This window comes from Heteronotia binoei, chromosome 1 (assembly GCF_032191835.1).
Source record: "Heteronotia binoei isolate CCM8104 ecotype False Entrance Well chromosome 1, APGP_CSIRO_Hbin_v1, whole genome shotgun sequence".
Lineage (NCBI taxonomy): Eukaryota > Metazoa > Chordata > Lepidosauria > Squamata > Gekkonidae > Heteronotia > Heteronotia binoei.
The window spans coordinates 120,290,306-120,315,111 of record NC_083223.1 but is presented as its reverse complement, the minus strand read 5'-3'; the positions used below and the strand labels follow the sequence as shown (position 1 = coordinate 120,315,111).

General features: G+C 42.8%; 1 protein-coding gene across 2 annotated transcripts in view; it reads left to right on the top strand.

The window, feature by feature from the left end:
* HBS1L (HBS1 like translational GTPase) overlaps positions 1–24,806 on the top strand; it is a 92,085-nt gene that overhangs the window by 29,837 nt on the left and 37,442 nt on the right. Inside the window, exon 5 of one of the 2 annotated variants that reach the window (XM_060239798.1) lies at positions 18,094–18,202. In XM_060239798.1, coding sequence (XP_060095781.1) covers positions 18,094–18,202 — 109 coding nt within the window. Of the gene's footprint in view, positions 1–18,088; positions 18,203–24,806 lie in introns of both variants that reach the window. The other variant, XM_060239808.1, reaches the window with a different exon arrangement.

Below are 24,806 nucleotides of genomic sequence, written 5' to 3'. Positions count from 1 at the left end.
TAATATGCACTTCTTGTAAACAAACTATATTACAATTTTGTTTTTTAATCCAATGAAATGTTGCCCTTCTTTTTTGTGGTGAATTTAGTCCATTTACATTCCAAGACAATAATTTGTAATCCATCATGGTGCAAATTCTTTATTTTCTTCATAAAAACTATGCAGTTCCTGTGCATTTGTGATTGTGATTCTTTTCCCCTGAAGTTCAAAGCTCAAACCTTCAGGTATTATCCACCTAAACCTCATTTCATTGTCCCGTAGTTTTTCTGTCAGTTTTTTATATATTCTTCTATCATTTATCACTTGCCTTGGCAACTCCTTCATGATTCTTATTCTGCTGCCTCCCACTATCAATGTCTTTTCAAAGTTTTTACTCATGATCTTTCCCACCATTTCTTTTGTCATGTATCTTATAACAACATCTCTTGGTAGATTATTTTTCTTGGCATAGAGCAGGGGTCCTCAACCTTTTTAAATAGGGGGCCAGTTCACTGTCCCTCAGACTGTTGGAGGGCCAGACTGCCGTTACTGTACAAGGCCGCGGGCCATCAGTTCTCCGTCTTCTGCATCTCTCTCCCTTCCCCACACCACACACCTTGGCCTGGGAACTCACCTCACCTCGGTATCACCTCACACTCTGTCTCCGCCACCTCAGCCCAGTGCCGGAAGTGTGCGTTGCTAACGCAAGTTTAGGTCGAACGTCACTTCCAGTCTGATTTTGCCATAACCCGGCGGGCCGCATAAACGTCCTCAGCGGGCCGCATCTGGCCCGCGGGCCGTAGGTTGAGGACCCCTGGCATAGAGTGAGTTCACTCTATACATATAGTCATGCATATTTTTAGTCTCTTCAGGATCTTCCTCTAAAAATTCTGCAATTATTTTTATTATATACTCTTTCAAGTCACCATCTTCCTTTTCAGGTACTCCTCTCAGACGCATCTGAGTCTCCATCAATTTGCAGTCATGGATTGTCACTTTTTCTTGTATTTTCAACAAGGTGGAGTCATGTATTTTCATTCCCTCTTCTACCTCCTGCACTTTTTTAGATGTTTCCTCTGTCTCCTTCCTGAGATCTTCCATATTTTTTTTAATTTCTTCTATAATTTCTTTTTTTGATGCAGTTATAATCTCTTTCATGCCTTTCATCATTCTAGCCTCCATTGCCTCTAATTGGTCCTGCATTTTCTCCAGTGAAGTGGCCCTTGTACGGCCTTGCTTGTGTTCTGACATTTAAAAACACCGAAAATTTTGATCTCACCAACTTTAACTTTAACTATCCAGTTCAAAAGATTAGAGCTTGCTTTTTACAACAAGCCTAATTTCGCCGTCCTCAGAGCTTCCCAGACCAAAATATTATTTTTTAAAGTTTTTAAATCCTTCAAAATGGCGATCGCGACTTTTTACTGCTCTCTGCAACTTTTTTCCATTTTTCTTTTAAAGGTTTCTAAAGTCCATTACAAACAATATGTCCAATAATATTTATCCTCTTCTTATCTCAATCAATTCCAACAATTTTTAATGTCCCAGATACTTTTAAAACATTATTTTAATTTTAACCTCCAAGCAATGGCTGCCAATGTTTCTTGATGGAGTTATAATCCTAGAGTAGGCTTTTCTTCCTCTGCTTCCTGCTTTACTTGCCACCAAATCCCGTTTCCACTGGTAAGGAGATCTCACGATGCTTGACGTACTTCCTGTGTTGATTGCATATGCTGCAGGTCTGTGACAATGGCGCTCTTTTTTCAAAACCGCAAGTAGACCAAACAATAAATTCCTTTCCACTTTTTAGCACTGTCCTTTAAATTTACAAAGTCCAAATTTCACCTCTTCCTCCCTTCTTCCAAGCTTACTAGATTTCCATTTCCCACCTTTTGAGTTTATTCTGTTTAACTGCAAATAATCGCGGAATGAAAGATAATCATCTGTACCTTCTCTACCGGTTATCCAGAGTCACACCGTTCTTGCATAGCTTTAGATGTTTAACAAAGTCCAAGAAGGTTAGGATTCTGTCAAGCTTATGTCAAATAAATGACTCTGAGAACTTCTGCAGATGATGAAAATGCAACTCTTCTCCGAAGACCTCTCAAAGGAGCCCCCCCCCCCCGGAACTCCCTTTTAGTCAAGGTAAATCTCAAAGTTTCCTGTGCATATCTTGGACTAATCTCTAACTGAGAAAAGTAAACAGTAGGCATTAATTTGCCTTCCACTACCCAGAACAGAAGTTCCAGCCTGCTCCCATTGTGGGAAGCAGCTCAGCTTGACATTTTCCTCCCCCGGAAGTCCTTCAAGAACTGCTCTTGAGCAGAACAGCTGAGGAAGTTATGACTGACTGAAGGTCATTCCAGCAGGTGGAGAAGTGGGTGAATCAAATCCAGTTCTCCAAGATAAGAGTCTGTGCATTTAGCCACTGCATCAAACTGGGTCTCAAGGAGAGCCCTGGTGTATCAGACCAGTAGTCCATCTAGTCCAGTATCCTATCTCACACAGTGGCCAAACAGTTCCTCTGGACAGCCAACAACAGTGGATAGAGACAGAGACTTTCCCCTGATGTTGCATCCTGGCTCTGGGGTTAAGAGAATTCCAGATAAGGCTGTACCATCAATCTCTGCAGAGGCATTACAATATTGACCATTTAATTCTCAGTCCTTTTCCTAATAATCCCTAACATAGTGTTTGCCTGATATCACTGCAGCAGCACACTGGGTTGACACTTTCTTTAAGGTATCTACTATGACCCCAAGATCTTTTCCCCTTTCAGTCTCATCAAATTCAGACTTCGGTAGCCTATACTGGAAGTTGGAATTTTTTTTGTCATTTGCCACATTGTTACCCACTCACCAAGTTTGTGAAGGTCCTCTTGGAACTCTTCACAGTCAGCCTTGGCCACTACACTACTCAGCCCTACTTTCAGATCATTTATGAATAAATTAAATGGTACTGGCCCAAAGACTGATCCTTGTGGGTCCCCACTGCTTAGTACTCTCCTTTGTGAGAACTATAAATTTATTCCTACTCTTTGCTTCCTGTCATGTAACCAGTTTTTAATCCAAAAGGCAACCTGCCCTCTTATCTCATGACTGCTTAGTTTAACTGAGGAGTCTTTTGGTGAGGTACCTTTTCAGATGCCTTTTGAAGTCCAGGTATATAATGTCTACTGGGGTATTATTGTCTACCTGCTTGTTTACTTTTTCAGAGGACTCCAAAAGGTTGTTGAGGCAGGACTTCTCTTTGCAGAAGGCTTTCTGATTTTCCCTCAGCAGGCTTTGTCCTTCTATGTGCCTAGCAATTCTATTGATAACAGTTTGTACTAATCTCCTTGGGACAGACTTTGGGCTGACTGGCCTGTAATTTCCTGGTTCCACTCTGGATCCCTTTTGGAAAAACTGGTGTAACATTTGTTGCTCTCCAGTCTTTCGGCATACCAGTTGAATTTAATGATAGGTTACATATATGGATTAGTAGATCAACTATCCCACATCTGAGTTCCTAAGAACTCTTGGGTGTATGCTTTGTGGACCTGGAGACTTGTTAGTTTTTAATTTCCCCATTTGGTTTAGAGCTTTATCTCTAGTCACATCAATTTGATGTTTCATTGGCAGGGGGAAGAGGGATGCTACAGACAGATGCCATAGCTCAGTAAGCATAGGTTTTGAATGCAAAAGGTCTGTTTTTCAGTCTCTGGTTACAGGGTCACCAAGGACAAGGCAAGAAGAAACACCTGCCTGAGTCATTTAGGAAACTGATGCCAGTCAGAAGAAGGGGGTCAGTGGCCTAACTCACTACAAATGGCTCCTTATTTATGATCTAGGCATCAAAATTTTTAGATTTTGTAATGTGAGAACAGGTATGGAGTTGTCTTTTGATACTAGTCTGTGGATGTGTAGGTGGAGGCAGAGATTAGCTTATAGATGTATATAATTTTGGACAATTTTATATATTTCCATTCTGGCATACTTTACCATACTGAACGCAAGCCCTCCAACATTTCACCAGTGAGAAAATAGGGCCATGCTTAGCACACACAACTGCTGCTGTGGTGAAGTAGTTTCTGTCAAATGCATGCCCCTGATGATAACAAGTGGAGCCAGTCTATTAGGTGCCTGTTACGCTTTAAGAGTGCTGGTGCCAGACTTCACAGGAGGCTGCTTGAGTCTGGTGTATTTTTTGCTCCCTATCCTGCCAGTTCCGTTACCACCACTGAAATATGTCCATCCTTCTGTTGCTTGTAGAATGATTTGAAAAGCAGCTGGTGAAGCAAGGTGAGATAGGAATGAAGGACAGTCTCATGGGAGAGGGAAGGGTATAGAAAGGTGAGCAAAGGAATGTGAAAACTCATAGGAAACAGGAAGTGTGAATAGGGTGAAGGAAACAAGAAGGGGACCTAAAAAGGGGATAAGAAAGCAGTTTGGGATAAGGAAATGAGGTAGCAAGTAGGGTAGGTACCAGGAAACACATTAAGAGGTGCTATGTTGAGGATCACTGTTTTAGACACTTGGGAAGAAGTGTCTGAAGACTGATAACTCCCATTAACGCAAGGGATCCCCAGAAGGAAAAAAGAGAGACAGAATTATACTGTGACAGTTTCTACAAAATAGGGCCTGCTCCTAGTAAAAAGACAATTAGAGAACACACTACTGTCAAGTGTGAGTCAAATGCTTTCAGTTCAATTCACTTAGCACAGGGTGATCTTGTATTTTCTCAGGTGCTGGCCGGGAGGACTGTGACTGGAGTGTAGTCCCCAAGCATCACTAACTGACTGCAATCAGCTGTAGGGGCCCATGAGGCCATTTCAGTTTCCAGAATGTTCAGACTGCCCAGTCCTATGAATATTTACTTAGTGCTGAGTCCCACTGATTTCTGTGGAATTTAATGACTATGCTTCCTTTGCATTTTTAACTAGCTACCTAGAAACTACTGTGACACCGTGACTAGTAAGTAAGTAAGTAAAATTTTATTTGTATCCCGCCCTCCCCGCCTAGGCAGGCTCAGGGCGGCTAACAACATTTCATACATATACAGTAATAAATGTAAAAACTTTAAATTTAACAATGGAAACTTAAACATCATTTAAAAACCAGTTAATATATTTAAAATTCATAATTTGAATTGATCTGGCAGCGATGGTGGCGTTCTGATGCTAGTTTCTGCCAGTTTGAATAGTTCCATGATGACATAGGTCCTTGGAACAGGACCATATTGGCGGGTCCTTAATTAACAACAATTCAGCAGTCGATATATGCTCGTTTAAAGAGGGCAGTCTTGCAGGCCCTGCGGAACTGATCAAGGTTCCGCAGGGCCCGCACCTCCTCAGGAAGCTGATTCCATAGGGCAGGGGCCGCGATTGAAAAGGCCCGTGCTCGGGTATTCTGAAGCTTGATCTCTTTCAGCCCAGGGATAGTCATTTTATTTTTTCCGGATGACCTCAGTGCTCTCTGGGGTTCATATGGGGAGAGACGGTCCCTCAGGTAGGCTGGTCCTCGGCCATACAAGGCTTTAAAGGTAATGACCAACACTTTGTACTGGACCCGGTATGTAATTGGCAGCCAGTGCAGTCCACGCAGCCCCAGCCGTATGTGCTCCCATTTCGGGAGTCCCAGCAGCAGCCTGGCTGCCGCGTTCTGCACCAGCTGCAACCTCCGGGTCCTAGAAACCACATGTGCACTGTAGTAAGGTTGAGATGAATTGTAAACAACTCTTTCTATATGTCCATCAGTCTCAGAAGCCTGGTTCAAGTGGATTTAAAACTTTCTGTTTTCTCTCTTGTGTGCTGATAGCAAGAGAAAAATTGAAAATGTTTTGGGCTGTATTTTTTTATCACAAAATATAATGATGCTCATTGCACATATCTTGAGATACCAGTAAATATTCATCTGTGCTATCCATAGTCCTGAGTAAATTTTGTGATCTAATACCTAGCTGTAATATTTGTTATATTGGTTTTGTTGCACTTAGTCAAGTATCTAAGTAGCTTGATATGTATAATGCACAAAATATATAATAATGTGCTATGCCCAATTAGGCATAGTAATGAGGTATGCAAACTTTTCTCATTGTGCATTAAATTGCTGCTAATGCTTAATACTGCAAAGGTTGTTGAGTGCTGATAAGCTCTGTGCGCTTAATAAGACTACTGCATTGATAGTATTATGTTTTGCAAATTAGATTCAAAGCAACTTTAGCGATTTCACACTCTGATTTCAAAGGTTCTTTTCTGTAAACGTGTCAGTACTAACACATTTAGATAGCAAAGAATACAAAAGCATCTATTCAGTATTTTTAATGTCCTCTAACTCAGCACTGTTGTTAATGATTTTTTTGCATATAAATTTAGGCACACAGTAGAGAACTGCAAACTGGGTAGCAGGCTGTCTACCTCTGGAATGCAGTAAGAAAATAAATAAAATTTCCCTGAAGCGTGTTTTTAAATGTATCTTTATTGCTGGAAAATAAGAAACATCTATCTGCTCCATGCTTCTTCTAATGTATAAAACTTTTTCCTGCTGAAAATTTTAACCCTACCCCACACCCCCAAAAAGCAAGCCAGTCAGGTTTTGAATCTTAATCTACTTGAATAAGCATTTTTTTATTGTTCATACATGTTCCCTGTGGCCTAATAAATTTGAGATTTGTATCCACGTACACAATGAAACTTTCCCACTTCTTGTGGAATGGAATGTTTCCACCTTCCCACTACAGTCCATAGCAGCCACCCAACAGCAGTTACTTTGATTCAGGGGACCACGGACAATTCTGGGCATGATGTGGGGACGTATAATGGAAGGTGAGAATCACCAAAAAATAACAGAGAAACATTGGATCCAACTTTTGATCTTGTGCTTCTTCTTATCTAAGGTTCTATTATATTTTGCATATCCCTTTTGTCATTTGGAAAAATCAACCTCATGTTTTTGCAGCTCAGCTTTAACCTGCACATTTAAAATATTTCAGGATAAATAGTTCCAAGCATACTACTGCACACCATACGTGTATTAGATTAAATAGAATGTTGTGTAATTCACTGCCACTGGAGATAATGATGGCCATGAACATAAATAATTTTGAGAGATGGTTAGTTTCATGGAGAAGAGAGCCATCAGTGCCTACTAGGTATGGTGATTGAAGGGAGTCTCTGTCTTACACAGGCAGCAAACCTCTGAACACCAGTGCTGGGAGGCAGCAGTAGAGGAGGGCCTTGACCTTTATGCCTGTTTGTGCCCCAACCCCTCCTGCAACTGTTTGGCCTTTGTGTGAAACAGTGTACTGAACTAGATGGATCACTGGTCTTATTCAGCAGACTTGTCTTATTTTCTAACATACCACTTGCACTTCTTAACAAGACAAGTTCTGTTGGCAGAATCTTTGGCACTTTAATGGAAGAAGAAAGTGGCATTTGTAGATGCGTATGGATACACCACTTAATCAGGCATCCCAAACCTTCCCAAATATCCTGTTTCCTACTCCCGGCTATATCACTATATATCTGCCTGTCTCTGTGTGTGGAATTTTCAGTCTACAAGTCTATACAAAGCCTAGGGGTGGTGACCTTGGGGACCTTTCCCCAGAAAAATGGTAGTAATTTCTGGCCAGTCTGGGATTGGCTTACAGTGGCCTCATATCACCCTTATGAACATTCTGTTCCACCTCTAACGAACAGGGAAGGGTTTTAGACCTTTGAGACCACCCAACTGAGATTTCGGGAAAGACTGTTTTGTGAATAGATGCTCTTGATATAAGAGCATGGAGATCCCTGTGGGATTTGATAACATTGGCCAAGATGTGTTTTGTAGCTTGTGATCTAGAATGATATAACCCTGACAAGGAAGGCAAGGTAAGTGAGCCTCCAGAGGTGGCTTTGAATGAATTCTCTAACATGACAATCCCTGCATCAGGGGCAAACAAGTAAGGGCCTTGTAGTTGGGAGAACTCATTGCATCATCATAAGTTAAATATTTTGGGAGACAGCTGTCATACTTGTAATCTCCAGTCAGACTGTTTTGTTCAACATTTTTATAAACGATTTGGATGAAGGAATAGAGGGAATGCTTATTAAATTTGCCGATGATACTAAATTGGGCAGGGTTGCAAATACAGTAGAAGACAGAAACAGGATACGGGATGACCTTGACAGGCTGGAAAACGGCTAAAATCAATAAAATGGATTTTAACTGGGATAAATGTAAAGTTCTGCATTTAGGTAGGAAAAATCCAATGCATGGTTATAGGATGGGGGAGACTTGTCTTAGCAGTAGTATGTGCGAAAAGGATCTAGGGGTCTTAGTGGATCATACGCTGGACGTGAGTCAACAGTGTGATGCAGTGGCTAAAAAGGCAAATGCCATTTTGGGCTGTATCAACAGAAGTATACTGTCCAGATCATGTGATGTGATGGTATCGCTTTGCTCTGCTCTGGTAAGACCTCACCTAGAATACTGTGTTCAGTATTGGGCACCACATTTTAAGAAGGATATAGACAAGCTGGAACGGGTCCAAAGGAGGGCGACGAAGATGGTGAGGGGTCTGGAGACCAAGTACTATGAGGAAAGGTTGAAGGAGCTGGGGATGTTTAGCCTGGAAAGGAGGTGGCTGAGAGGTGATATGATCATCATCTTCAGGTATTGTCATATAGAAGATGGTGTTGAATTGTTTTCTGTGGCCCCAGAAGATAGGACCAGAACCAGTGGGTTGAAATTAAATCAAAAGAGTTTCCTGCTCAACATTAGGAAGAACTTTGTGACCGTTAGAGTGATTCTTCAGTGGAACAGGCTTCCTCGGGAGGTGGTGGGCTCTCTTTCCTTGGAGGTTTTTAAACAGAGGCTGGATGGCCATCTGACAGCAATGAAGATCCTGTGAATGTAGAGGGAGGTGTTTGTGAGTTTCCTGCAGGGGGTTGGATTAGATGACCCTGGAGGGTCCCTTCCAACTCTATGATTCTATGACTGATTGATTGTATTTAAATCACAGTGCATACTTAAACTTGTTTTGGAATAATATAATACCACTACTATTATCAAACCCATTTTGCTGGGTTACTGTAATATTTTTGACAAAAAATTTGACAAGATTTATGTGTGTCCTTTAACCATTGTTTAATGGGATATTTTAAAATTCCTGCCACAAGAATGATTATTTATTATTTTGGATTTCTATTCCACCATCCCTGCAAGCAGGCTCAGGGCAAGTAACAACACAAATATTTAAAAACCAGTCAGAACATTAAAACAATTATACAATTTGAAAACAAGTAAAAGATGGTGGGGTATAAATACAGCCAAAATATAAGCCCATAAACTGGACAGATGAATGGAGTCAAATGAAATTACTTATTGTCAGTGCTCCATATGGGCAAATGGATGGGCAATGTTGGCAGGGAGGCCAGATGTATATTTGTCCACTGCCTCAGCCAAAAGCTTGGTGGAACAGCTCCATTTTGCAAGCCGGTGGAACAGCTCCACAGGGCCCTGATCTCTGGTGGGGGCATGTATCCAACTGGTTGAGGGTAAGTGGACATCCTTTGGGCCAGGGATAGCCAGAAGATGTTCCTCAGCAGAGCACAAAGCTCTCCAGAGGGTATATAGGGAGTGGCAGTCCTTTAGATATGTTGGTCCCAGATCACGTAGAGCTTTATAGGTTAATACCACCAACTTGAAGTGGAGCCAGTATTTAATTGGTAGTCAGTGCAACTAGCTGAGCAACTAGCTGTGCCCACATAGGCATTGTAGTCAGCAGATATGCTGCTGCATTTTGTTCCAGTTGGAGTTTCCGGGTCAGGTTCAAGGGCAAGCTTGCATAGTGTGAGTTACAGTAATCTAGCCTGGAAGTGACCATTGGATGGATCACTGTGGCGAGATCCTGGGCAGAGAGGTAAGGAACCAGTCTGTAGATGATAAAAGGCAGACCTGGCAACTGCGCTGACCTGTGCCTCCATGGAAAGTGAGTCATCCAGGATCATCCTGAGACTCCTTGTAGAGGTCTGGAGTCTGATTCCCAAACCAGCACAGCCCTGGTTCAGACACAGGAACACCGCTTTCAGTGAATTGAGTTTCAACTTGTTCTGCTTGAGCCACTTAGCTGTGGCCTCTAACACCTAGTCAGGATTACCTTACTAACTTCCAGTTCTTTCAAGGATTAGTTAAGGCAGTTAGTGTATATGATTTTAGTTCATGGAAGGCAACATCACCAAGACAGTAGCACTGTATAGTATGGTTTTTCATATCTGATAATGAAGGAAAACTCTTAACTTTAGTGAGAAACCTTTACAGTGTCTGCAAAAATAGTTGCTCCTGTCATTTGATCCAGATATTAGCAAGGCTTATAAATAGGTTGAAATTTTTAAAATGCTGGCTTACTTCTCTGTTTGTGCTCTTTAAGCCAATTCAAGCATGGGGCTAAAGTGATTTTATAAAATAACTAGTTCACTATTTTAAGTTTTGTTGTCTGCAAGTCTACGGGTGCCTTTTTTGTACAGTTAAAAGGTGTGTGTATTCTCAGCAGATTTTGTTTTGAGCAGATCTGTGTGAAATTTTTAACTTTATCTCATTTACATGTGCAAAGGAGAGCAATATGTTCTTAATTTCCTTTAATTTCCCATGAGCTTTGCGTGTTTTTTAATCAGCATCCAGTGTGATAGCTTTATACAAAATGGTATTGTGTTTGCCAATTAAACTTAAATTAGTCTTACTATGAGGTAAATAAAATAGAAAATTTGAAGCAAATGTCTTACCCAAGAATGGGTACTTTATTTAAGAACTGAAAAACTGCATTTAACTTGTACAGTTCAGTTGTGCAAAACACCTGGTTGGACCTTTCAGAGAATTTCCAAATACAAGGAGGGGCAATTTTTGCCAGTTACCTTTTGCTGTGGCAAACCTCTGACCACCCCCCCCCCACTTTAAGGAGAATTTGGGCTGCAACAGGAGAGGGGAGGGGAGAAAGTTGTGTTTGTTGGATGGTGATCCTTTCTGTCTGCAGAAATTACTGGTAGATTCAAACCATAATATAATATGAAGAGTCTGGGATGCTGCTGCAGAGATTTAGAGCTGGTTACTTTGAGCTTGGTCCCAGATTTCTTTTCATATGCTTTCACAAGGCTTTCACAGAACATTTTCATGATTGCTTCCTTACAGAGTATCTGTAGCTTGCCAAAGAGGGAAAGGTGGACTGTATTTCACAGGTACATGCTGTTGGTATGCAAATTCACTGTGTTTGGAAAGAGTCTGAAAAAGGAAGTGCACGTTATGAGACGAATGGGCTGCTGCCAGGTGTGGCAGCCCAAAGCAGTTTCCCTTCTATAGTAATATGTAGCACAACTTTTTTTTTGGTGATATGTAGCACAATATGTGGCACATCTATCTTCACATTTCCATGACCATCGCAGATTATGGAGTGCATAAAAATGTTCATCATAATGGTGTCAAACCATGGTAAGTTGGACTGACATGTTACAGATGGAAACTCAGCATGTGCTTTCATTTTTGGCATCTGTCTCATGTTTCCTATATAATTGGTGTGCTCTGACTCAACTGTAACAATTCAACACCAAGAATAGCATTTTAAGTAGTTTTTGCAGTATCATTAACACATTATCATTAGTAGTTTATTTTAAAGAAATAAATAAAAGTAACCTCCATAGTGAATCCTTTTGATATAATTTTATTCCTCTTTATATGAGCCTGTCTGAAGAATAGTTGCAGATGCTCATTATTAGAATTCTAGCTAATAATTTTTTACAAGGAGGTCAGAGTTGCCTATAACCCCCATTTTATCTTGTTTATTTAATATCTGTCATCATGCCCTCCCAGTAGTTCAGCAATCTCATAATAAAGACAGGCCTAAAGTCACCCGTAAACTTCATGGCAGAGTGGGAATTTGAACAGAATGGGTCTTTTGGGTACCAGTCTTAACAACTCTTAAGCATGATACCACGGTGATTCTTCTATTAATTCTAGGAGGATGTAATGGTGACTTCAGATTGTATAGTTTAATTCAGTGTGTATAATACATATATAATTGATTTCTAAAACATAGTGGTGACTGGCCAGTAAATAGCACCACCCTCTGGTACACTATCAGGTGGCAAACCTAACATCACTGCTTCGTTTCTGGAAACATGACTGAATTGCTGTAAAAGTACCTACTTGTTGCATGTTGTACTTTCAGTTTTACATACTCATAACGAGCCATGTCCTCAACAGAAATTCTATTAATTGTGTTGAACGTTACTTCAGACTTCATAAACTTTCAGTTTAGGTTAACTGGTTAAGGGAGAAATGTTGTTAGGGCTATCTCACAGTTAGTGCTGACTATGCTTTTTGCATGCCTATTTATGGTCATAAAAGGTACTGTATCATCACGGAACATTTTCCCTCATTGTCAATGAAACACACGTTGGAGTCATTTAGCGAGTTACTTTGAATGAGAGAACATCCCAAACACAGTTGGTGGTTATCGCACAAGGTGAGAATCAAATGAGAAGAAACCTCCTGCAGAACCATATCAAACACAAAAACATGTTTGAACAAATGGTTTCTAACAGTTGCTTTAAAGAATTTGAAGTCAACAGTTTGCGAGTGAATTGGATTGAGCATATTAGATTGTGTATACACAGATCAAGATGGGTAGCCATGTTAGTCTATCTGTAGCAGTTACAAAAGAGCAAGATTCTAGTAGCACCTTAAAGACTAACACAATTTGTGGCAGGGTATGAGCTTTTGTGAGTATTTAAAGAATTTGAAGAAATGAGCAGTGACTCATGAAAGCTCATACCCTACCACAAATTGTGTTAGTCTTTAAGGTACTATTAGACTCTTGCTCTTTTCTACTGTGTGTACCAACTGCAGCATATTCCAGCCTACACTGCTATACATCTTTGATTCCCATTCCTCAGTTTGCATTTTGCTACGTATGTACTTTGGTTCTTACAGTATGCAACTCTTCTGCTTCTCCAGTAGCTATGCTATCTTTTCCCTGATTCCAAGTAGTTTGTGAGGGGGTTGTTTTTCATTTTTTTACATTAATTTTTTTTTACATTTTTACAACAGGGCAAAATGTCCTGTTTCATAGTTATAAATTATAATGATGCATTCATATAGTAAAGCAAGATGACTATAAACAAATCACCAGTGCTTGTTGAGAAAGAGTTAGGAAGGCTAAAGCTCAATATGAGCTTAGGCTAGCCAAAGATGCTAAAAACAAAAAACATTCTTTTCTCATGTTCAAAGAGCAAGGACATGGTAGGCCTGTTGCAAGTGCAGGAAAATGAAATTGTAACGGGTGCTGAACAGAAGGCAGAAGTGCGCAGTTCCTACTTTTCCTCAGTCTTCTCTTCTGAGGGAAACAGTGCTCAGCATGTCAAAAACAGAACATATAATGAGGGCATGGAGTTCCAGCCTAGGATCAGCATAGGGGTAGTAGTTCCTTTAAATGAAACCAAGTTCTCAGGGCCAGATGAACTGCATCCAAGGGTAGTAAAAGAGCTTGCGGATGTAATTTCTGAGCCTGTGGCCATTATTTTAGAAAATTCTTGGAGAACAGGTAAGGTGCGGAAAGATTGAAGGTGGGCAAATGTCCCCATCTTCAAGAAGGAAAAGGAGAATCCAGGTAACTACTGACCTGTCAACTTGATACCTGGAAAAGTTTTATTTTTATACCTTGAAACGTTTTAGAACAAACCATCAGTCAGTCCTGGAACATTTAAAAAGGATGGCTGTGATTACTAAGAGCCAGCATGGGTTTCTGAAGAACAAGTAATGTCAGACCAACCTTATCTTTTTTGAGAAAGTTACTACCTTGCTGGATCACGGGATTGCTGTAGACATAGTTTATCTTGATTTCAGTAAGGTTTTTATAAGGTTCCACATACTATCCTTGTTGACAAGTTGGTAAAATGGGTTTGGATCCTGTTACCGTTAGGTGGATCTATAACTTGTTGACAGATCACACCCAAAGTGTGCTTGTGAATGGTTCCTCATTCTCTTGGGAGAGGAGCGACAAGTGGAGTGCCTCAAGGATCTGTCCTGGGACCTGTTTTGTTCAATATATTTATAAATGATTTGGATGAAGGAATAGAGGGAATGCAGATGATACTAAATTGGGAGAGGTTACAAATACAGTAGAAGACAAAAACAGGATACAGGATGATCTTGAGAGGCTGGAAAACTGGGCTGAAACCAATAAAATGAATTTTAACAGGGATAAATGGAAACTTCTACATTTAGGTAGGAAAAATACAGTGCATGGTTATAGGATGGGGGAGACTTGTCTTAGCAGTAGTATGTGCAAAAAGGATCTAGGGGTCTTAGTGGATCATACGCTGAGCATGAGTCAACAGTGTGATGCGGTGGCTAAAAAGGCAAATGCCATTTTGGGCTATATCAACAGAAGTATAGTGTCCAAATCATGTAATGTGATGGTATTGCTTTACTCTGCTTTGTAAGACCTAATCTGGAGTATTGTGTTCAGTTTTGGGCACCACATTTTAAGAAGGTTGTAGGCAAGCTGGAAGGGGTCCAGAGGAGGGCGACGAAGATGGTAAGGGGTCTGGAGACCCAAGTCCTGTGAGGAAAGGTTAAAGATGCTGGGCATGTTTAGCCTGGAGAGGAAGTGGCTGAGAGGTGATAGGATCACCATCTTCAAGTACTTGAAGGGCTGTCATATAGAGGATGGTGTGGAATTGTTTTCTGTGGCCCCTGAAGGTAGGACCAGTACCAGTGGGTTGAAATTAAATCAGAAGAGTTTCTGACTCAACATTAGGAAGAACTTCCTGACAGAGTGGTTCCACAGTGGAAGAGGCTCCCTCAGGAGGTGGTGGGCTCTCCTTCCTTGGAGGTTTTTAAACAGAGGCTAGATGGCCATCTGACAGCATTGTGGATCCTGTGAATTTAGGGGAAGGTGTTTGTGAGTTTCCTGCATTGTGCAGGGGGTTGGATTAGATGACCCTGGAGGGTCCCTTCCAACTCTATGATTCTATACAGGCAGCAGTGTATCTGATCTTTGTATGGCTTTTTTCTTTAAATGGGAAAAAATGTATTTTCAGACTGGTATAGTTGAGCATGCCATTGCCGTATTTTATTGATCTCTGTGCAAAATGCTAAACAGATGCTGTGGTTTCAAACACTGAAAGATAGTATTTTATTGACACACAGCATTTAATGGTGACTGATCGCTATGATCTGTGAGTGATCTAATTGTCTACTTGTGTGAAAATGATCTAGTTGAGTGCTTAGCAGAGCATTTATGCAACGATGGGGAGGTAGCAGACCTCAGTTGGGCTGAGAACATGCATGTGTTAAAAGCCAGTAGGATGGAATACAGTGAAACAACCTGTTGAACACCCATGAACGGGTTGATGAACTATTGAACGGAGTTCCAAAAACATCAGGTGTCTGCTGCTGGCAAACAAGTATGAGCTGAACTGAACTTGCAGGTAGTTCAGCATCTGTACTGCTAAGCAGCTACTGTATTAGTACAAGTGAGAAAAGTAGTATCAAAATACTTGTTCTTAGAGAACACTGGAGTACTTCTGAAAGTGTTTTCATTTTATTTGTTTTACCTGGGTTCTCCACAGAAACTGATCTAGCTTAACTCTCCTTAGTGTACCTCAAGAAAAGCTAGAACAGTTTTCTTGATTGGTGGTGGTCTGCTTTAAAACATTTTAAAGCCAACACACTTCCTTGCCTTCCAGAGTACTCTTAAATCCATACATAGCAATCCTTTGGTTACACTTACTGTACTAGAGTAGGCCTTTGCATGACAAATATATGCATCCCATTGGGTCATGATTATTATATATTGAGTGAACATGGAAATCATTGCAATCTGTAGCTTTAATGCTTAGTTCTTATAGTATGCAGCTCATGTTGACAAGAAATTATAGTGTGGGAAGTGGCCATTCAGTTTTATGAATATATCGTTGTTGAATGCAACATGGACTTTACTTGAAAGACCCCTTGGGTAATTTTTGTTTTGGAAATAACCTTTTTCTAAATATTGTTCTTACTTAGGTAACTTAAAACAATGTGCAAATAACTTAATCTGCTACACGAATAATATAACCTTAAATAAGTCCACATCTAGTTAGGTACAGGAGTAATTATTTTTGGTTCACTGAGCAAGAAAATCTTACAGGGATGTCGAACACATTTGTTATGAGGGCCGGATCTGACATAAATGAAACCTTGTTGGGTCGAGCCATGTCAGGCCGGGCCACGTGTGTACCTATTTAAGATTAGGTAGCAGATATATAAATTTTTATAAAAAACACAGACAAACATAAATATATATTTTAAAAAACTTAAAACATGCTTAAAACGTTAGCACTGATTGGTCTTACAGATGCTTTCTTTGTTTTTTCCCCATGGGAACCAGGGAACTGGGCAAAGGAAGCTCTGGCTCTTTCCTTCCTTCCCCAGGGACTGGGGGGGGGGGGTAGGAGCCTCAGCCAATAGAAGGAAGAGAGGCTTAGCTCAGTAGCTCTGCTGTGCAATTGAGAGAGCCTGACAAAGCAAGCTATTCCTCCCCAAGGGAGGGGCCCCAGCTGATGGAGAAAATAGAGGTTTTGCTCTGTAGCTCCTGTGAAATTGAGCAAGCCTTGCAAAGCAAGCTGTGATGCAGAAGGAAGCAAGATATAGGGAGAAAGAAGCAGATGACAGCCAGTTGCTTGGGGGCCTAATTCGGCCCCTGGACTGCATGTTTGACACCCCTGATCTACAGCAACATTGATGGGAAGGAAAGGAAATTTCTTGCTGTTCTATGCATACTTTTAACATTTTATTCCTTTGGTAATTATGAAATGTAACATTTGTATAGCCCAGTTTAAGTAGGGGGACCAGGCGCAACACTATAAATGTATGTATATCAAGATGGGTAGCTGTGTTAGTCTGTCAGTACTAATAGAAAAGAGCAAGAGTCCGGTAGCACCTTGACTAACAAAATTTGTGGCAGGGCATGACCTTTTTTGAGTCTGAAGAAATGTGCAGTGACTCATGACAGCTCATACACTGCCACAGATTTTGTTAGTCTTTAACGTGCTATTAGAGTTTTGCTCTTTTCTATATGTGTGTGTGTTGGGGAAAGGTGGGATATTAAATATTATCAAGGCGGTTATACCCATGCCAAGTAAAATCTGAACTAAGGAGACTGAATATCTGCAGTTGGAATAAACTATGCAAATGAGACGAATACTGTTTTTAATATGATTTCTAGAATGCAGTATTTTTTAAACGAACTGTATTTTCAAGTCCTGAGCAAATTGGAGCTCAGAAGAGCATGAACATTTGACATGTATTGACAGTAGAAAAGAATTCAGAAAATATTAGTTAGGCACAAGGAAACAAATTTGGCCAAATAGTAATATGTTTCCAAGGTTCTGTGGATAGGACTATTTGTATTTAAAAATATTAACCAGTATTAAGAAAACATGCATGTCCAAACACTTACAGTAGCTGCAAGAGAATTGCAACACCACATCAAAAACTCACAAAGTAAGATAATGGTAGAAAAGAACTTTGTGGAAAGTTGGGGCCTATTTCTGGAGATTACATATAGCCTAACCAAGCAAGTAATTCTGTGTATGCTTTCATACCAAGTTTTAAACAATTCAAATGATAGAACACAGTGCATTCATTTTGGCAGAGAGGGCAAAATGAGGTTAAGTGAAAAGATGTCATCTCCAGCATCTGTGTAGTTTTCATAATTCAGAGACACAAAGTTTTTGACGGTAGCATCTCCTGTCTGCAGAGGTGGAAGACACTTTCAAAATCATTGCAGCCTTTTTAAAAAAATGAAAAGCATTGGATAATAAATTTCATAGTGGGAATTCGATTCTGACAGTTTTTTTCACTCCAAAAGAATACGTTTTTTAAAATTTAGTTTTTAAAATTCTATTCTTATCTGTACCAAATGATTTGGAAATGAGTTTTCAAAGGTACAACCTACATTACAGAAATAGAGCCTTGTACAATTAGTTACATAAGTGATGTGATTTATGATCAGACTTTCTGTTTTTGTTGATGTAATATGGAATACTGCACTGGAAATGCACCCTGATTAGTCTCTTCTTCTGCTACAATATGTACTTGTGCTCCTTCCCCACCCCAGGAAAAACCAGAGATTCCCAGACAACCAGAATTGAATCTGACGTTGTGCCAAAAGTTACCAAAATGACTGTGTCTGGAAAGAAACAATCTACTGGCTTTGAAGTTCCAGGGTAAGCCTTGATTCCTCTCCAAGCTCACTTCTAGATCTTACTTGACTATGATGCACCTGTATCAAGGTTTCTTTTTTCTATTTTTACAGAAAGTTAGTATTGTATGCCACAAAACTGAGCAGCATGGCTTCTTGTTTGACTCATAATTACTTTCAGAAGAAAGCATTTTTGCATTACAAGTTTAAAAAATCCTTTCATTCTGAGTAGCACAGAGAGAGAGCTATAAGACTTACTTTAAAACCATCTGCTTCAGATTTTACATTTAAATTTCTGGATATTAGCTTAAAATACAGCAAGATAAATTGTTTGAAACATAATCAATTAAAGGAAGAAAATGTGTTTGGAATTACTCTATAGGCTCAAGGGTGCTGTGGTGTCCACTGTTGATTATTGGTATGTCTCCTCAGGTGAGAGCAGGTTTGGTGTAGCAATTAAGGTGCCAGACAATTATTGTGGAGACTTTGCTTTAAAATGGCAGCTGTTCAACCATGAAGGATCACAATGTGAGACAGTCGATTATGCGCAAAACTCTTTGGAACCAACTGTCTTTAGAAATAGAAAATGAATTACCAGAGAGAAATAAAGCTGTTAGTTGATTTATTTCTCTCTGTATTGCATATTATTATTTCTTCTATATTTCACTGGGCACCAGCTGTGGTCATCAGGCAGCCATTTGTTGGCTATTGCATGATTTAGGGTAGCCTGTCTGGCATTGACCAGAGCCCAGGCCATTGTGGTGCCAGCTCTGTGAAATGAACTCCCTGAAGAGGGGGGGGGGGGTTTCCCTCCATGGAGATCTTCAGGAAACCCTGCAAGGCCACTTGTTTGCCTGGGCTTTTGTGGGGGGGTTGAAAGGCAAGTGTCTTTTTTGGGGGGGAGAGATTTGGGGTTTGCTGTTCTGTTTTGGTTTTCTTATTTTCTTATTTATTTATTACATCCTATTTGTATCCTGCCATTTCCGCAAGCAGACTCAGGGTGGCTAACAAGCCAAGTGGCAACTAAAAGACAAGTACAACGTTAAAAACATTAAAACCATAAAACATTGTGATGCTGTACATCAGAATAATTTGAGCAGATTCCTAACGATCTTATCAGCTTTTCGCAGTAATTGTCAGTAACTCTTAGAGGTGATGTTACAACTCTTAGAGGTCACTGGTAGGCAGTAGTCAAATCCAAGCGGGTCAGCGGATGGTCAGCTGTCAAATTTGGCAGGTTGTCAGCCCTCTCCCATCATTAGATGTTATATGCTAGATGGAACAATTCAGTTTTGCAGGCCCTATGGAACTGGGAGAGGTCCCACAGGGCCCTAATAGCCTCCGGGAGGGTGTTCCATAATGCTGGCACTTCGACGGAGAAGGCCCAGGCCCTGGTAGAACTTAGCCTGGCCTCCATTGGCCAGAGATTGAGAGGAGGTTTCCAAACACAGTACACTCTAGGGAATGTGTCAGGAAAGGTGGTCCCGCAGAAGGACAGGTCCCAGGCCATATAGGGCTTTAAATGTCATCACCAACATGTTGAACTGGATTCAGAATGCAACAGGCAGCCAGTGCATCACTTTCAGCACAGATTGAATGTGCTCCTGTTGTAGTCTATTCTCCAGGTGACCGTGGCATGGATCACCCTCACTAAGTCACTGCACTCAAGGTAAAGGACCAACTGCCATATCCACCGAAGATGGAAAAAGGCAGATTTGGCAGTGGCCTCCATAGTTAAAGACTCCAGGAGCACTCCCAGTCTCTTGACTTTTGTCAGTAACGCTCCATCAAAAGCCAGCAAGGAGATCTCCCTTCCTGAGCCGCCACAACTTAGGTAAAGAAAGGTGAAATATAAATGTCTTGATAAATACGTTTTTGTGAGGTTGGAAGATGGAGGAACTATGAGCTTCCCCTAGCCTCTTGGGAAACTGCAGTGTGAAAACAGACCACAAAATAAGTACTGAACGGCTTTTTGATCTGCCTTTTGTTTCATGTTACATTATAACATACCAAGGGAAGAAAAGTTTTAACCTAATAATTAAAGCGTTTTAACCTAATTTTACTAGGAGCTTAGCTTTCTAATATTCATAAACCAAGGTGAGCTACAGTGTTGGGCTATAATTTTCCAGGCTGAATGTGTGTGTGTGGGGGGGGTATAAGTGGGGGAGGGAGGATCTCTGTGTGATGCTTATGACAGCGACCTTCAGGAGGTGTAAGAACTTACAGGTCAGACTAACCTGGAGTTATTATGTTGGTTGCACCTCCCAGTTGTTGCTAGCAGGTAGTTGGAGTAGCTATTCTTTTTCTGTTGGACATCCAATACATGGATTTGAAAGTGCTGTTAGTAATGGGCTGGCAGCCACTTCAGAGAGATCCAGTCTATGGAAGACCAAGCCTCAGGGAAATTATATGTAATAATTGTGGGTATTTTTGACCTAGCCCCAGGAGACTATTATTCTTCCCTCCCTGCCCTCAGTCTGCATTTCAGACAGATTCCATGTCTAGCACTGGTTCCTAATTGACTGCCTGCATTCCTAAGCTATTGCAGGCTACTTGAAAATTCCCAACATCCAGACCTCCTGGTTTCAGCCCCAAAAGGGTGCTCTGAGGAAGTCTGTTCTCCTGAGAATCCCACTCTGACACTAAATGTCAGGTACAAAATTAAACTTTGGTCTCTTGACCTGGTACTCCAGGGCTATCAGACCCCAGAGTCTGTGGGGTTTATATCCAGGAGTGAACAGCTGGAGTCCCAGGCAAGGATCCTTTAGGTGAAATAAAGGTTTGTTGAAAACAGTTTTGCATCCTCACATTACAATCACCTGATGTTAGGTTGTCTAGACCTGATGATGAGGTACCCAGGGCTATTAGAGCTCCCTTGATGATAAAGCCCCACCCTGGCCTGTCTTTGCTGCACTCTTTGTAGGACTGATGACCCTGGTCCTTCTCTATTCTTTCTTCACCTTTTAAATCCTTCCCCTCTAATCTCCGAAATGTGAGTGTGCCCTGTTCTTCCTGAATACTGGAGTTCTTTGTTGACGCCTCTGTTGCCCTTTTGCCAGGCTCCTTTGGTTCTGTCCATCCTTGATGGTTTCAGGGTTATTGCTCATTATCATGTGATGGCTGGAGGGGAAGAGAAGAGGCTGACTACAGGAAGAGGTTTAAGCACATGTGTCCTTCTAGAGTGGAGCAAGCTGTTCTGGAGCCAGTGGGTGGGATTCTTGACCTTCATCCTATATGATACTTCTACTGTACACACACACACACACATTTTCCACATGTGATAGCAAGGTTTTTCTGATCATCTTCGCGGTCTCTGTGCTTCACACTCATGGGATAGAGCCCCTGCGCCGATCCCCGAATCGGTATCTGAAAAGCCCGGGATTTTTCCACACTCGGCGCCAATGGGCATGCGCAGGCGTCCCAGTACGCATGCTCACCGGCACCAGCGCGGGGATCTCGCCAGTTCCTTTCTGACCGCTGCACGGAGAGGTTTGCCTTTCGTGTCCCCGGTCGGTGAGATATTGGTCTTTTTGCCTTTATCGTTGTAAATAGCCCGTTTGTTGTTTTCTCTTAGCATAGATAATTAGTTAGTCAGTTTAGATAGGAAAAAAAAGTTTGTGTGTGTGTCTGTCGGACTGCCCTTCAGGGCCTTTCCCCCCGTTTGTTTTCTCCCAAAGTTTTTTCCCCCTCAGATGACTCTGAGTGGGTTTTTGGCGACTGGAGTCTATGGAAAGTCGCTGTGGGTTTTTCAAATGCTGCCGCTCCTGTGGGAAGAAGATTGCCCCCCCCCCCCGACGGCCGTTCTCTGTGTCTTCTCTGCTTGGGTGAAGCGCACCGTGTGCAGTCCTGCCCACATTGCCTCCGCTTCTCCAAGCAAACGAGGAAGAACCGGGCGGCGCGGCTTTCGGCTGCTCTAACCGAATCGGCACTCCGCCCTCAGAAATCGGCATCGGGCCCATCGGCATCGACCATGGCAGACACTCTGGCCCCAGCGGTCACATCGGCCGATGTGACCCCAATCGTGACTGAAATGCCGATCGAGCGAGGCTCCTCCACAAAACGATCCCATGATGGATCAGTGGAAACGCCCACTAAGAAGCGTCGGGATGACTCGGGGACCCGAGCATCCGCCTCGAAGAAGGCCAAGGAGAAGCGGAAGAGGCCCTGCACTCCATCGCCCTCACGCGACTTTTCGGCACCGACTGCTCTGCCGAGGAAGATCCTGGCGTCCCCGTGCCACAGCCCATCGGCATCGAGAGGCAGTACTCAACAACACCGTCTCTCGATGTCTGAGCAGGAGATCGACTTCACCCAGCGATCCTCGTCATCCGGGTCGCGGCGTCGTAGTAGGAGCGGGTCAATCTCAGACGTGGAGGCTTGGCGCCGATGGATCCGTCTCCCCCGATGGTACCCAGAGGCAGACGGGAGCTAGAGCCCTCCATGGCACCACGCCGTTTCCCACCGCTACCATCGTGGGAGCAGCATCAGTGGCCACCCACCTATCCGTATCCTTACCCTCCTTACCAATGGTATCCACCGAGGCCGTTTGCGGAATGGGATCAACAGTCAGAGGCATCCTGCATGTCGAGGCTGTTACACCATTCCCGAAGACCATCGGCATCGATCCCTCCGGAGAGGCGCACTACCTCAGCGGCTGAGACTCGTTGGCGACCATCGACGTCGATCTGCTCGCCAATCCGGGTATCGACGCCGATCCTCTCTGAGCACGGAAGGGCCACTCATCCCCACCTGACAAGGAGGGAAAAAAGCTGGACAATATGGGAAGAAAGGTATACTCTGCAGGGGCCCTAGGAGTAAAGGTATCTAACTATGCAGCTTGCATGGCTAGATACCAGTACTCTGTATGGGAACAACTCACCTCTCTCCTCTCTTCCCTGAGCGAGGACAAAAAGGCTGCTGCAAGGAAGCCGCAGAAAGAAGGCTTTGCTGTGGTCAAGCAACAATTGGCTGCAGTAAAGCACATGGTGGACGTGTCGGCAAAGGCCATCACGTCCGCTGTGTGCATTCATCGGCACTCCTGGCTACGATCAACAGCCCTGCAGCAGGACACTAGGGCTTTTGTTGAGGACTTGCCCTTTGAGGGGGATGGCCTGTTTAGCACTACCACAGATAGTGCACTGCAGGAAATAGATAAGAGCCTGAAGACCTCCAGGAACCTGGGTGTGCAGGCCACCTCCAGGGCTCCTAAGGTGAAGCAGTGGCACAAACCGTGGGCCAAGAAGCCTTACCAAAAGTTTTCGCCCGAACAGCAATGGTGACCTCGCTCCACCCAGCCTGATAGACCATCGTACTCAGGCAACAACAGGAATCGCTATGGTTCTCAGGCCACTGGCAAATCCAAGGGTGCTCGCCCTCAAAAGCAGGGCCTTTGACTTTCTTGTGGCATGCGTCATCGCCCCCACTGGTTCAACATCTATCCACCTCCGCCCTTTCCTACCTGCCTGGGAGTTGATCTCTACAGACAGGTGGGCGTTGTCCATTATACAAGAGGGCTACAAAATAGAGTTTGCTCAGATTCCGAACCAATCCGTGGTGATCACTACTCCCCCTTCCCTACCTCTGCTGGCGGAGGCGAACAACCTCCTACAGAAACAAGCCATAGAGAGAGTTCTGACGGAGGCCAGGACAGGAGGTTTTTACTCTCGCTACTTCCTGATCCCCAAGAGGGACGGGGGGGTTAAGACCAATTATGGATCTTCGGAATCTGAACGACTTTATTCTGTACCAGAAGTTCAGAATGTCCATGCTGCAAACAATCCTGCCCTTCATCAATCAGGGGGACTGGATGGCGACCCTGGACCTCAAGGATGCCTACTTCCATGTCAGCATCCATCCGGCGTTCAGGCGTTTCCTCAGGTTTGCAGTAGGTTCCCAGCACTTCCAGTTCAAAGCCCTTCCGTTCGGCCTGTCCACTGCACCTTGGGTGTTTACGAAGATGATGAGCGTTGTGGCTGCTGATCTCCGTCTCCAGGGAGTTGTCGTTTTTCCATACACCGACAACTGGCTCCTTGTGGCGAAGTCGAGGGAAAGTTTGTCAATGCACATTGCCATCACTCTACGTCTTCTCGGCACCTTGGGGTTGCAGGTCAATTTGGAGAAATCTCACCTTACTCCGTCAAGGACAGTGCAGTTCATAGGGGCTTTGCTGGATATGGACCAGCATCGTGCATACCTCCCTTCGCAGAGGGCAAAGGACATTGTCGGTCTGGTACAACTGCTTCAGAGGCGAAAGTGGGGCACAGCACAACAGCTTTAGCGAATGCTGGGGCTGATGGCGACGACAAGCGTGCTACTTTTCGCAAAACTGAGAATGAGAGGCCTACAGTTGTGATTTCTTTGCCAGTTTCACCCACTCAGAGACTCAACTCGAAAGAGATTCACCATCCCATCCGGGACTCTTCAGACTCTACAGTGGTGGGAGTCAGAGAACAACATCTGCCAGGGAGCTCCCTTCCATCTTCCAACTCCTACTGTGACTATCACCACAGATGCTTCCTTGTGGAGTTGGGGGGCCCACATGGAAGGCCTGTGTGTGGGGGGCCAGTGGCCACCAAAACTGACTCAGTTCCACATAAACTACCTAGAACTGCTGGCAGTCCACTTTGCCC